At 40.1% G+C, this 12974-nt stretch overlaps 1 protein-coding gene across 3 annotated transcripts in view; it reads right to left on the reverse strand.

The window, feature by feature from the left end:
- dscamb (Down syndrome cell adhesion molecule b) overlaps window positions 1-9080 on the reverse strand; it is a 135660-nt gene extending 126580 nt beyond the window's left edge. For 2 of the 3 annotated variants that reach the window (XM_030151613.1, XM_030151612.1), the window contains exon 1: window positions 8287-9080. In XM_030151613.1, coding sequence (XP_030007473.1) covers window positions 8287-8329 — 43 coding nt within the window. In that variant the 5' untranslated portion in view covers window positions 8330-9080. The remainder of the gene's footprint in view (window positions 1-8286) is intronic. The other variant, XM_030151614.1, reaches the window with a different exon arrangement.
- Between the last annotated feature and the right edge of the window lie 3894 nt (window positions 9081-12974).

A 12974-nucleotide genomic window follows, 5' to 3' on the forward strand; every position in this document is an offset into this window, starting at 1 on the left:
TTAAGTGATTTATCACCATTTATTGCAGTATTATCTTTTTCATTTTACATTTTTTTTCAGAGTGAATCAGGTATTTTCCTATATTCAATTCTATGATCATGTAGATGTTCATTAAAGTTCAGATTAAAGTTAACGGTTATTTTATTAGAAACGGAGAAAACTGAAGAAAAAGTGACTTTTTCAGCAAAGATATCATCAACGTAAACCAAGTGTCTCCAACCACTGTCATCGATCCAACTCCATGTGTTTTATTGGTGAATCAATGTTGTAGAAGATGGGAGTGTTTCCACGTTTACTGCAAAGCCTTTGAACGTCCAAATGGGTCATATCTGATGACCACGAAATGATGACAAACTGCATTTTACACCAATTATTGACATTTATTGATAGGTTTAGTAGATCAATAGATATTAAACGTTTTGGTCGCCAGTGGATGTTTGGGTCTTTATGGGTTAATGGAAGAAAAGAGTGTATGGCAGACCACAGAATCAATAGGTAGTTGTGAATTTTGTTTGGGTTTTGTAACTATTTGCTAAAGATAATCAACAGAAACTTAACATGCGACAACTTTGATAATCTGTCGATAATTTCCAGATGTTCTATGCATTCAAGTTCTCAGATTTGTTAATGAAGTTTTATTGTTTCTTTATATTGCTATACAATTAGTTAATGTTTTTTGTTGTTTGTTTTTGGATGCAACTGTGAATAAAAAAAATAAACTTAATGCAACAATGGTTACTGAGGAAATTATAATCTGCTTGTTTTCATTATTTTCTGGCATTTTATAGACAATTAACTGATAATACATTCTGAAAAATAATCGCTTCTGAAAATACTGTAGTGCTGCACCTCTACTTGCAAAGCTCAGTCCTTGTGGTATGCTTCATAAACATTTACAATTTCTTTCTTTTATCACAATGAGCCATTGGCTTACACTGTGCCACCAGTGCAAGTTTTCATTTTATTGTAGCTGACTGTTGTTTTTCTTCAATTCATTTTATAGCACTTTGAACTTTATTTCTAAAAGTCTTACACAAATATGCTGCACTTACCACAATGGTAATGTTGTACAGGTAATAATGTCATTATCGGGCCATGACAGCCCTTTGAAGATGTACCCCCGTCCCTGTTTTGTCCAAGAGACGTCTGTGACCAGCAGCTGGTGGAGTGTGTTAATGTTGATGTCACAGCAGCTGGCAGCTCTCATCCTGTTAGCTCTGCCTGCCATTATCAGTCCCCCCCCCTCCCCTTCCTCCTCCTCCTCCTTTAAAGCTGCTGCTACTGCTGCGTGCCATGCTCATTTTAATACTCCAGACTCATTTGAGCGTCTTTATGGACTTATCATATTAAACATTTATCGCAGCCATTTCCCTAAACCAAGCATGTTTATTCAACACTTAGGGGACCACAGCATGGCTCCTTTCAGCACCCCCCCCTTACCACCCACCACCCCACCCCCCACCACCACATACACACATCCTTATTTTCTCCTTTTCCTCTTTTCTCTCTATATCTCCTCCTCTCTCCCTCGCCCCCACTGGCTTACTTTATTACAACCCTCCTTCTCTATGTGTCTGAATAAAACAGAAGGGGTATTTCTTTTTATTTTTACAAACCTCCCCCCCCCTCCTCTCTTTTCTTCTGTGGTCATCCTTTTCTCCAGCGGGAGAAGAGGTACCAGGGGAATCGTGTCGTGTGAATCCAGGCAGCCAAGCAGACACAAATGTATTCTGAGCATTTAGTACTTTGGATGAATCGAGTTTTAATTTAATCATCTGATCAAACACTAATTAGCATAATCACTTGTGGGGATGGATGGGCTAGATAGAGAGACACAGAGCAACACATAATAGACCTCATCCTGGCAACAGTCTATGGGGACACTTAGCAACATGTAAACACCTTCATGTTTCTGGGGATCCATGCAGGGCTCTGTCCAAATTACTTCATATTGTACGAACAATGCGTCCAATTCACTACATCCAACAACAGCCTTTTCCACTGCAAAATGATCTATTCACTGCTAGACTGCCCTACAATTAAATGTGCTGCTTCCAGGCCTTGTGCCCTCCTATTTGATCTTGGACAAGATGGCTTACTGCAGCATCACACCTTGGTCTGAGTAGATGAGGCCTGGGAATTCTAGGAATACCACAAAGTGCTAAGATTATTGACAATGCACTCAGTCTCACACGAGGCCGGGTGGATCGATGAGTGGCTGGAAGGACATAAATCAGACTCCTGTGGCTCAAACTCCATATCACACCCTAACCCACCCACCCAGCTTCCCAATTAAAAGCACACACACAAGTACTTGCAAGCACACCCTCCACACGATAACACCTTCTCTTTAAATCACATGCCTCGCCATATATAGGTACTTATACATGCACATAAATGCCAGCAAACACACAGTAAAGCGCCCACTTTATGCATCTCGCACACATATGCACACATTCTCATACACCCAACTTCAACAAGATGACAGCATTTTAAAAATGGCCGGCTAAAAATAACCGTCACTAACTTGGTCTTAAATCTTAGCATCTGTGCCAGGTTTAAAAATAAAGAGCAGTGTCGAGAAACCAAGCTGGACCCATTTGTCTTTCTGTCACTCTGTCTATCCAGCTTTGCCTCCTCCATTATCCCTTAGCCTACTTTAACATTCTGACTATGTAGCATCAGACACATGGGCAAACTTGATGGCAAAATATCTCCTGAATGTGCAGTCTGAAATAATCTGATTGAGACACTGAGCACTGAAAAATATAGCAAAAATGCAATGTGTGGAAAACTGCAAGGAGGTCAAACAGACTTGCTGTGTGATTAAAAAAAAAGGTTTCCATATATAAGAAAAGTCTGTGAAATATGAGAGGAGAAAGTAAAGCTCAAATGCAGGATTGCAGGGGGGAGTGAGAGAGAAAGTGAGAGTGAGGCAGAGTGGTATACATGTTAGTGAGCCACAGCATCAGGCACATGCATCATGCCCAGGCCAGAGTCGCAGGGATCAATTCAGCCTTGGGCCTCGGAGTGTGTCGAGTTCAAAGCCTGGCCATGGTATTTGGAGGACTGGATTAAGAGGCAGTATTTATGAGGTCCAACGTGAATGTTTGTCTTGGTGGGTGATGGATAGCGAACTCATCACACCTCCGCCACCTGTCTCCCACAATGAACTAAAGTGCTGGTGGGGCACTCACTACAAGGACTATAGGGCCCGTACACAGTGTACATCACATGCACACACATAACAGAGGGAACACCGCATAAAAACATCCGCGTACACTCAGGGAAATACTGGGCTATAACTGGAAGCAAATACAGTATGTGGGTTATGACAAAACACACATTATATTAACTGACAGCATCTGTCACTTTTCACTATTTATCAAAGCATGTGTTGTCTATATGTCTGTGTACCATTTGAATAAAATGACTTGACCTCTATGGAGCACTGGTTTTATACTGATATGAGAATCCAGGTGTAAAAGAACTGAGCTAAAACGCCACAATTCATCCTGACAAATAGTAGTAATTCTTGTTGTGGTAGTGTTTTAGATAAGCAAAAGTTTTGTTTCGAAGTGGGATGCAAGTGAAAGGTGTAACTATAGACACTGTGCAAGTGGCCAAGAGGCAACAGATGATTTTATGGTATCATTTATTCATACATTAAGTGAAGCTGTAAGCTTGTCTGTAAGGTTTGGCATCTTTTGAGGCAGTGTATTTTGCAATAACGTCTTTGCTTTCAAGTCAAGGGAAGGGTTTAGGGACCGTTTTGCTCTCTAAATCTCTGAGCTCTTCATACACAGTTTGCTCTTTAATTCTTTTGACTAAATAAAAGATAGAAACACTTCTTAACGGTAGAGCAAGAGTGCCACTTTTTTTTTTTACTTAGTCAGTTTTAAACTGTCAAATAAAGCTTTTACACTAGTTTTCCACTACAGTACCTGTGCAGTGCAGCACAGTAATATAACATGTCACTTTGACAGGTGCTGAGTGAATTAAAAACATCCTCTCTACTGAGAACCCTGTCTGAGAGGGAAACCCCCGCCAGATGTACTACAACCTCACTTTGCACGCATGATCAAACACCTACATCTGGGTGCTGAGGGCTTTTCTGCTCTTCCCTGCAGATGCTAAATGATATCGTTAACATTTTAATGCAAGAGACATTTACACGCGGGCTTGTGCAATTACACCTCTGATTCAGTATAATCCAGACAGACACAGTGTGATCGGTAATTAGATTTTACATTGGGTGAAACGCACTGCACATGCATACACACACACACACACACACACATACAATTCACATACACACACACACACACACACACACACACACACCCCAGTCACCAAAGCTTGCTCCTAATTAGAGAGCTAGACAGGCTTGAGGAGGTACAGTACAGTAGAGTAGCCCTCATTATACAGCTACGATGTATGAACAAGGGAATATCTATTATGATCACACATCAGGGTATCCATTACCCAACATTAGCTGCCCTTTCAACTGGAATCACACACAGTTCAGAAAGTAACCCAACAAACCCTCTCAAATCACACAAGTGAGCAGGAGTTAAGTGGGTTTGTAAACTTAATTTAGCCCATTAGATATTCATATCAGAGTAAGACTGCACAAGATGATCTATCACTTGGCTGCATGTGTTTTCATGGTGAAATTTAGTTACATGAGCTGTGACACCACTTTAGCAACCGAACCCTAATTGCTAATTAACAAACAAATGGCCATGAGTGTAGCCGTCAGACTGGTCAGATTTCACTCCATTTGTTTGCGGAACCAGTGCATGGCCGCTGTGTTGACCGCTGTGACGCCACTGATCTTTACTGAGACTTTAGAATCACCTCACAACTCCTCCAACAAATGGAGCTCTCATCAGTGCACAGGCTTCATTGCCTTCATGTAGATTTATTGCCATGCAAACACTGGCTCCCCCTTACTACTCGCAGCCAAGTTCAATCTATCTATCCACCTCAGTCCCTGTAGCATTTTCATCCAGTGTTTCAGGTTGCTAATAATGTGGGGTCATGTAAAATTGGCAGGCTAACTGATGTTGGCAGCTATTTACTGTACTGAAAGCTACTGGACTAGATGCTGTGGAAGAGCTTCTTTATTTCAAAGTGCCTTTACCTTGAGAAAGGTCACAGCTAATTGAGATCAAAATTTGATAGCGTGATCTCCAGACCTCCGCATAAATGTTCAGTTATCAAAGACACACAAGGTGGGTCCTTTTAAGTCACACACAGCAAGCTAGGCCGCGTGCATGTCTACAAATCACAGCAGTCTTCATGGGAACTGTGCGAGAAGCCTTGTCTCGTTATATCTTTGCAATGAGAATTTGAATAGGCTGGTTTAGCTCGCTGTGGTTTTGCCTAGAGGCAGCTTTCAGGGAGAGATATTAAATATGTTTCCACTCCTGTACTGACGACTGAATTTATAGATTCCACTCTGATAGGCACAGGAAACAGCAAAAGCCTAAAGTCTTAAAGTGGATATGAGAATTAATATGTCTGTTAGCTAACATTTACCATTTTTTAATGTTTGGAATTTAGCAATGGGGCAATATATGAAGTATGGTCGTCTTTTGATTTTATATGTGATTTGCTCATCAATTGTTTTTCATGCAAAGCAATTATAATTTGATGTTTCTGACACTACATGTATATGGATATTTTGTGTTGATAAGCTGCTATGTTGTTGAACTCATAAAGCTGGCATAAGTACAGCAATATGTCTCCAATGCAGTGTGATCAAATGTGAGTCAGTTGATTGCCATTTGGCCACCTGTGATGCATTTCATCTTCCGAGTCTACATCTAAAATCACTCGATATATACTATTCACTGTTTAGCAAGTCTGCCATTTTGTAGTGTGCCCAAAGAATGATTTTACCCTAAAAAGCGATCCCATGATACCGTGCAGAATGCAGTGAACACCAGCCCACGAACTCCAACTCCCATCATGCACTGTGAATGACCACAATGTACCGTATCTGATGTTGCTCCCTGTCAACAGACAACAACACAACAGCAACACAGAGCACCACATATAGTGAACAGTGAATGAGTGAACATTTTCGGATACAGCCCCTGACACCCATTAACGAGGTTACCATAGAGACAGACCAGTGAGCTTGTGATAGGCCTAACTCTGAAACAGCTAGAATTGTCTGGAATCCAATCGCTGTGCTGGCTTCTATCTACAAGGTCATTCATTCATTCTGACAACGCCTGCTCAGCTGATGAACACCTCATTTTCATGATAATCAACAAAACATTCAACCACAGAGGACGAAGTCATATAGCAAGTCCAGAGATACAGAAATCAAATCAAATGACAACACAAACAGCAACTGATGAAAACGCATTCTCAAAAAAAAAAAAAAAATCATTGCAGTGAAAATGACAAACAAAAAAAAAATTGTAATGTCTGCACTCAACACTGTCTACTGCTTAATCCCTATCAGTTGTTTGCCACAGGCCTATTCAATAATCCTTTATGCAATAAACGGACACAATCTTGCATGGCAGTTGATCTAATGTCAGAGTGAGATGATTATGATTAATGAGGATTCCTTATTGTTTCTTTATGAGTTTCAACACAAGCTGGGCTGAGGGAGATACCATTTTTATATGGAGTCAATGTCAATAAACGGTAGCGACTGAGGGTTGCCTCAGCATTGAAAAAGAGATGACACAGAAACAAAAATCCATTTCAAAGCCTTATTTTATCATCTTGGCCAGAAGGGAAAATCAATTTTGGGGGCACACGACATCATATCGCTGCCCTTCGATGTGGTAAAATGTATTCCTACGTGCACCTGAAAATCCTCTTTTTCCTAATTTCTGCTTTGTGAATTCAGTTTTCTTGACCGACTGATACAAAATCAACCAACTGCGGGCTTGATTCTTTTTCAATATGTGAGCATCTTGTCACACTGATGTATTTTCTACAGACGTGTTTTCATTTTCTTTCCTTCACCATCTCCTTCTTCGACTCTCCCTTTTTCTTCCCCTGTTTTCATACACACCCAGTCAGCCATAATCCCTCCTTGTAGAAGGGACTCTGGCCAATAAGTGAATGCAATAAACTGTATCAATTTTCTCCTATTGATTATAGATACATGAGTGCACAAATTCAGCACACAAATATGCATGCACACACACTTTCGGTGTCAACTGCATGCATGTGTGCACTGGTACACATGCCCTTACGCAAATACACATGTGTACAAGAAAACACAGATAAGACGCACAACCAAATCTGGGTATTTGAATACAGCATTTGAAAGGAGGCTTTTGGCCTTTTTTGAATGGAAAATGTATTTTACATCTTTTTTTTTTTTTTTAATTTGGAGTCCTCTCTTTGCCTTTCGCCTTTAGAATAAGAGCATTTTCTGAAAAAATCATGACCTCTGTGGAATGTATATCATCAACATCATGGCACTTTTTTGTATTTAATCAGTAGTAGAAACAAATTACACTCCCTGTGTTTCATTTTCCCCTCTAAAAACTGAATTTAAACCTAAATAACATGAACATGTATCTAAATTGTGCACGTTATTTGATGTACCGATGGTGCAAATACTCTGATAGGGCAGTGAATTTTATATATTTCATTCCAAATATCTTCAAAATAAAAGCAGCGATTACTGACTGATATATGTGTGTAAAATGTAATCCCATTAGATGCATTGTAATTATTAGGCCAATTTGTACTTGAATATAAGCTCTCTGTGGGGGAGGGGGAAGGGGTTAAACCAAATGTCCATTATATCAAATACGTCACTTATTACTAAGGGCCACAGTGGAACAAGGTTGTGACAGAATAAGCATCTTTAGGCATCACATTTTATAAAATTCCATTCAGTGGATGCAAATGAGCACAATTAAGACTTGAACCTTTAAAATCACATTTCACCAAACAAGTACAAGTGATCAATTAAAATACAACAAACAAACATCATTTATCTGTTGTTTCATTTGGATCAGGATGTATATGTGAAGGCCAGAGATGTGTCTAATGGTTTGCAGGAAAGCTTGAAGGATTTTTCAAACGCAATTGCCTCGCCCGTCTCTCCCTCTATCAAGGGTGTCAGCCTTTTGACAACCATATAAAATCCATTTCATGTGGGTCACAGGTGACCTCCATCCTCCCTCTCCAGTCACTTCGCTGTCTACCGTGATTTGTTTTCTGCAATAGGTAATGAGCACTAATAAAAATAAATAAATAATAAATAATAAATAAATGAAAGATGCGCGTGAAACTTACCATTCAAGATGCTCTGGAAAAAGATAAAAGCCAATATCCACATGCCCTGCTCCGTTCAATCCCCCCTAGCTATGCTTTCTCTTCTTCCTCCGACCGGTGCCTCCCTGGGTTTCTCTTCTGTGCGCTTGGGGTAAGGTTAAACATTTGCCACTGTCTTCAAGCAAACCGGTCCAAGTCTCTACTTTTAATATCTCCCTGCTACTTTTTTCGTTACACCCTTTTTTTCTGTGCGCTCTCTTTCTTTTTGGAACATAAATGAGCCTCTGTGATTGTCTTGGGGAGAGCTGTGCACAGACTCCTCTGCTCCGCGTCTTGCTGCTTCTCCCTGTTATTCAAAGGGATGCTGAAGGGAAGGGGTGAAGCCCAGGTGTGTGTGATGCTGAGTCAGAGCCGGGTACGAGCGGATCCTGAAACAAAAATGAAAGCCAAAACCGACTAAACTAAATCTGTTTTAAAATGTCAGAAGCTCCGATTTCCTAAATAAAGAACTGGGTGGCGGATCATCCTCAGGGGTTAAATTAAGAATTTAAAAAATTAAAATAACTTAAACTGCTAAGAAGCAAACAAAGGTGATAAGGTGATAGAATAAGAATGAAAAACAGATTTTGTTTCTGAGACTCCAAAGTCAGATCATCTTCATCGCCTCTGTGCGTCCAGCAAGAGGCGAGCAAGCGCATCTTCCCCGCTGCCGCTCTCTAATCGCACCACACTGACTCTCTGAGCATTACACAGAATAACCCTCTCCCCTGCCCCTGCAGACGCTTTTATTCCTCATTGCCTTAAAGGAGCAGAGGCGGATACCGGTCGGTCCTGAGGGCAAGGTGCTACTGGAGGTGAGATTACGAGAGCACGCAATGAGTGGCGCATTTGCATTAAGGAAATGAGCTGCACCTGACGCACTGAAGCACCTGGGATAACATTTTTACGCACGGAGATGCACCGACTGAAACAGCAGGCGCAGTCTGCGGGCATGCAGGTGCACTGAGCGCATGGAACTATATGGCACAATTGGGTATTTCTTGTATCATGAATAAGGAAAGAGGAGAGTTCCCTTTAGGAATGTAAATCCACAAGGACACTCAGTAATGCATATTTTGTGGGTCAGTGCGCGAAGGATACACGTTTTTTTAATCATGTTTAGTTGATTAAAGTAATTTGAATGTATTTTTTTTTTATATCAAAAGTGGAAAAGATGGTGGATGGTTCAGTGTTTGCAGGAAATAGAGGGTTAAACTAAAACATCCCCCCACCCCAAAGGCGGATACACACACATACATACACATACACACTCCATACAGCCTTCAACCCCATAATCCAGCAGCCAGCACCACCACCCCTCCATTTTAATGCCTGCCTTGAAGTCAGGGGTGTAGCTGTAGTATGCTGTGGGAGCCTGTGGGCCTGTCCACAGAGCAGGGTTACACTGAATGTGATATAACCAGCAGGGCTGTCTGCATCACATTCTGTATTCCACATGACAGAAAAAACTGAGAATGAAATTCTGTTTGTTTACCCCAAGACACCAGTATTTTTGTCTTTATATCAAGAAAACTCTTTGCTGAACATATACAAAGGCAGACTGGTGTAAAATAATGTGCTAATACTGTAATAATAATAATAATAATAATAATAATAATAATAATAATAATAATGCATGGTGTGTTTGAGATGTGGTGAGACTGCAGGGCTGTCTGTCCTTAATGCAGTCCTGGTTTTGTGAATGTACAGTTCAGGTGTTTGCATAGAAGAAGTGATCACTCTAACCTTTAAAAATGAGACATGGCTCCAATGTTTTGTCACACTAAAATAGAAAGCAGTTGACATTATATTTGTTGTGATGTTTTAATCAACCCACTTTCTTGCTGTCCAGTCTATTGCGCTTGCCGACGCTGTCTGTCCACTCGCCTGCCTGTCTCCCTCATAGTGTTCACTCCAGTGCAGCAGACGAACACAAACACCGCTCTGCATTACTGAAGTCTACCCCAGAACACACTGTTCCAGCTCGCTTTAAAAGTGGCAGGGATGCTCTTTTTGCCCTCGGTTAAATCATTTACAAATAACTCGGATGAAACTGTTCCTTTATCTTAGATGTCCTCTTTTAAATTATCCTTACACCATGTTTAATCGAGTAAAGATACATTTTATGCTCATTTTGTATTTTGCATCTTGTTTTCCTTAAGACGTTAGATAAGTCTAAATAGTTGATGACTCTGTAGCACAAAGAGGCAAATGTGGGTGAATGAGGGCAGTGGGTCAGGAATCCTGCCTGTCATTTAGAGGGGATTAAGCGCACTGTGCTGGTGTTTCAGCTCTGGATTCTTGGCAATGGACGTATAATTAAGTTCATTAGGAGCAGCAGACTCTGAGATATAATTATGTAAAATGAATCATGAAAACCCTACAACTTTAGCAGAACCTTGTTTGGTGACTGCAGTTGTTTAGCTTCTGGTTGTTTACAGCACATTTACATGAAGCTTCAACTTCTGTTCAGTAATTTGACTGTGAAAAGTGAAAAAACAGCACTTTGCTTAAGGGCACCTTTGTATTTTTAATTTACTTTCTCTGTAGAAAACACATGACATGAGTGCTCAATACCAAAGCTAACGAATACTCAGGAAAACTGTTCATAAGCACAACCATCTAAAACAAATACACTTGTAGTTTATCTCAGGTCAGCCTACAGCAATGTTAATTAGTACAAGTTTTTGCCACTAAAGGTGACATTAACTCTCTGTAAAAACAAACAAAAGTAAAAGAGGGGAAAAAAAAAAAAACAGATCTGCCTCAGGGTTCAAGGGATTGGGAGAGGGGATCTGTGGAATTAGAGGGTGCCATCTGACATTTTAGGGAATATGAGGCCTTGCATAATCTAGCTCGGCAAACAGGATTTTATGAGAAGATGGTATAAAAAAAATAGTGGAAAGGAAATGGAACGAATAAAGAACTGCAAATCAAAAGGTTATATTTGTTTGTGTGGGAAGTGAAAATTAATGCCACCTAACATCAAACTGCTCTGAACCCTGATGAAACCATCAACTTGTAGGTGTCATTTAAGCAGTAAAGAGGAGCGATGACTCTTCACCCCAGCAACCAGGGTAACATTTGCCGGGTGGATATGTATTGTGTGTACACTATATACACACACTCACATCACTGTATACACACTGCATATGTGGGAGATGCCCAGTATAAGCACAGTTTCACATAGTGTGTTTAACAGCAAACACAGAGTAACTGACCAAATGACCTCATAACAACTCAATGAGAGCAGGTGTGTATGAAAGTTTTATCAACTGTACAAAGTTATGACATTATTAAAACAAAAGCCAATAATATGAAGTAAAGTGCAATGCTTATGGCTCATGTTTTATTCTAATGTGTGCCTAAGTGTCTAATGTTTGGTTAGCGGAGGATAATTGCCTTTTCACCTTTAAAACTATAATTAAAATATAATTGCTTCTGTTTTTTCCATACTCAAAAATATCCAGCTCCACGAGGGAAGCTTTTAATAGTACACACGCCAAGGTGCACTCTAACGTCTGCACACTCTGAATACCTGAGACACAATAAAAAATATGAGCAGACACACAGTTTTAGCATCACATCACTATAACAGAGGAAGCTCATGTGTAATTTAACTGATATAAGAGACCAAATGTTTCTGCTGGTAGCACACAACCCTTTCTATTCTCATGGAAAACAGGTGCTAGTGTTTATCACTTATGCTCAGAACAGCTGTACAATTGAACAGGCTACTTCACATGTGAAAGACAATACGCTGATTTTCACTTTGAACACAAAAGCCTTGACCTTGTGGCCAGAGATTTATGGTATTCAGTTTAAGTCCTAAGAGATTATATTCAAGTATGTCATATAGGAAGGCACATACGTATGGACATGCATTTCTCTAACTCACTAAATACAAAGCCTAATCCATAATGCTTTTGCAATATATCATTTGTTACAGTATGCGAGTGTAGGTTTTCAGTGTGATCTCATATTAAGACTATGAGAATTTCATATGTGAATAAAGATATTTAAAGCGTTGATTTAAATAACATCCATGTTTTGAATAAGAGCAGAGTGGATTTTTTTGTGGCGTTGGGTATCAGGGGAGGAAAAGGGTGTAGTTCATTTTAGCCCCCAAGCATGATGCCTAAACAGTAGTAAGTGGATGTGACAATGAGGCCCCTGGGCCGCTGCAGACAGTCTTGCCCTTGCTGTGTGGCCATTCATGTGTCTGTATGCATGTGCATGTGTGTGTGTGTGTGTGTGTGTGTGTGTGTGTGTATGTGTGTGTGCATATGCCACCATGTCTGTTTGTGGATACAAGGGAAGAAGTGGAGCACATATGAGACGATTCATGAACGCTGCACAGCCAAGGTCATGAATTCTCATATTGTGATACTAACACAGGCATGTTATCTGTGCTTGGTGCTTTTTATTTAACTGGCAGCTTTATCATGAATAATAACATGTAGTAGCTGTAATAGCAGTAAGAGTTGCAAGCAGGGATGTAAAAAGTAAAACGTGATTTGTTTTTCCATTACACAATAATGAAAAATAAGGATACACTTGTTAAAAAAGCAATCCAGATCTTATGTCCCAGTACTGTTATACGGTTGACATGTACTGACAATACAAACTGAACTGGAATCAAAGATAAGGTCAAAAAGCAATGTGTTTTT

Source organism: Sphaeramia orbicularis, chromosome 13, assembly GCF_902148855.1.
Source record: "Sphaeramia orbicularis chromosome 13, fSphaOr1.1, whole genome shotgun sequence".
NCBI classification, from domain to species: Eukaryota; Metazoa; Chordata; class Actinopteri; order Kurtiformes; family Apogonidae; genus Sphaeramia; species Sphaeramia orbicularis.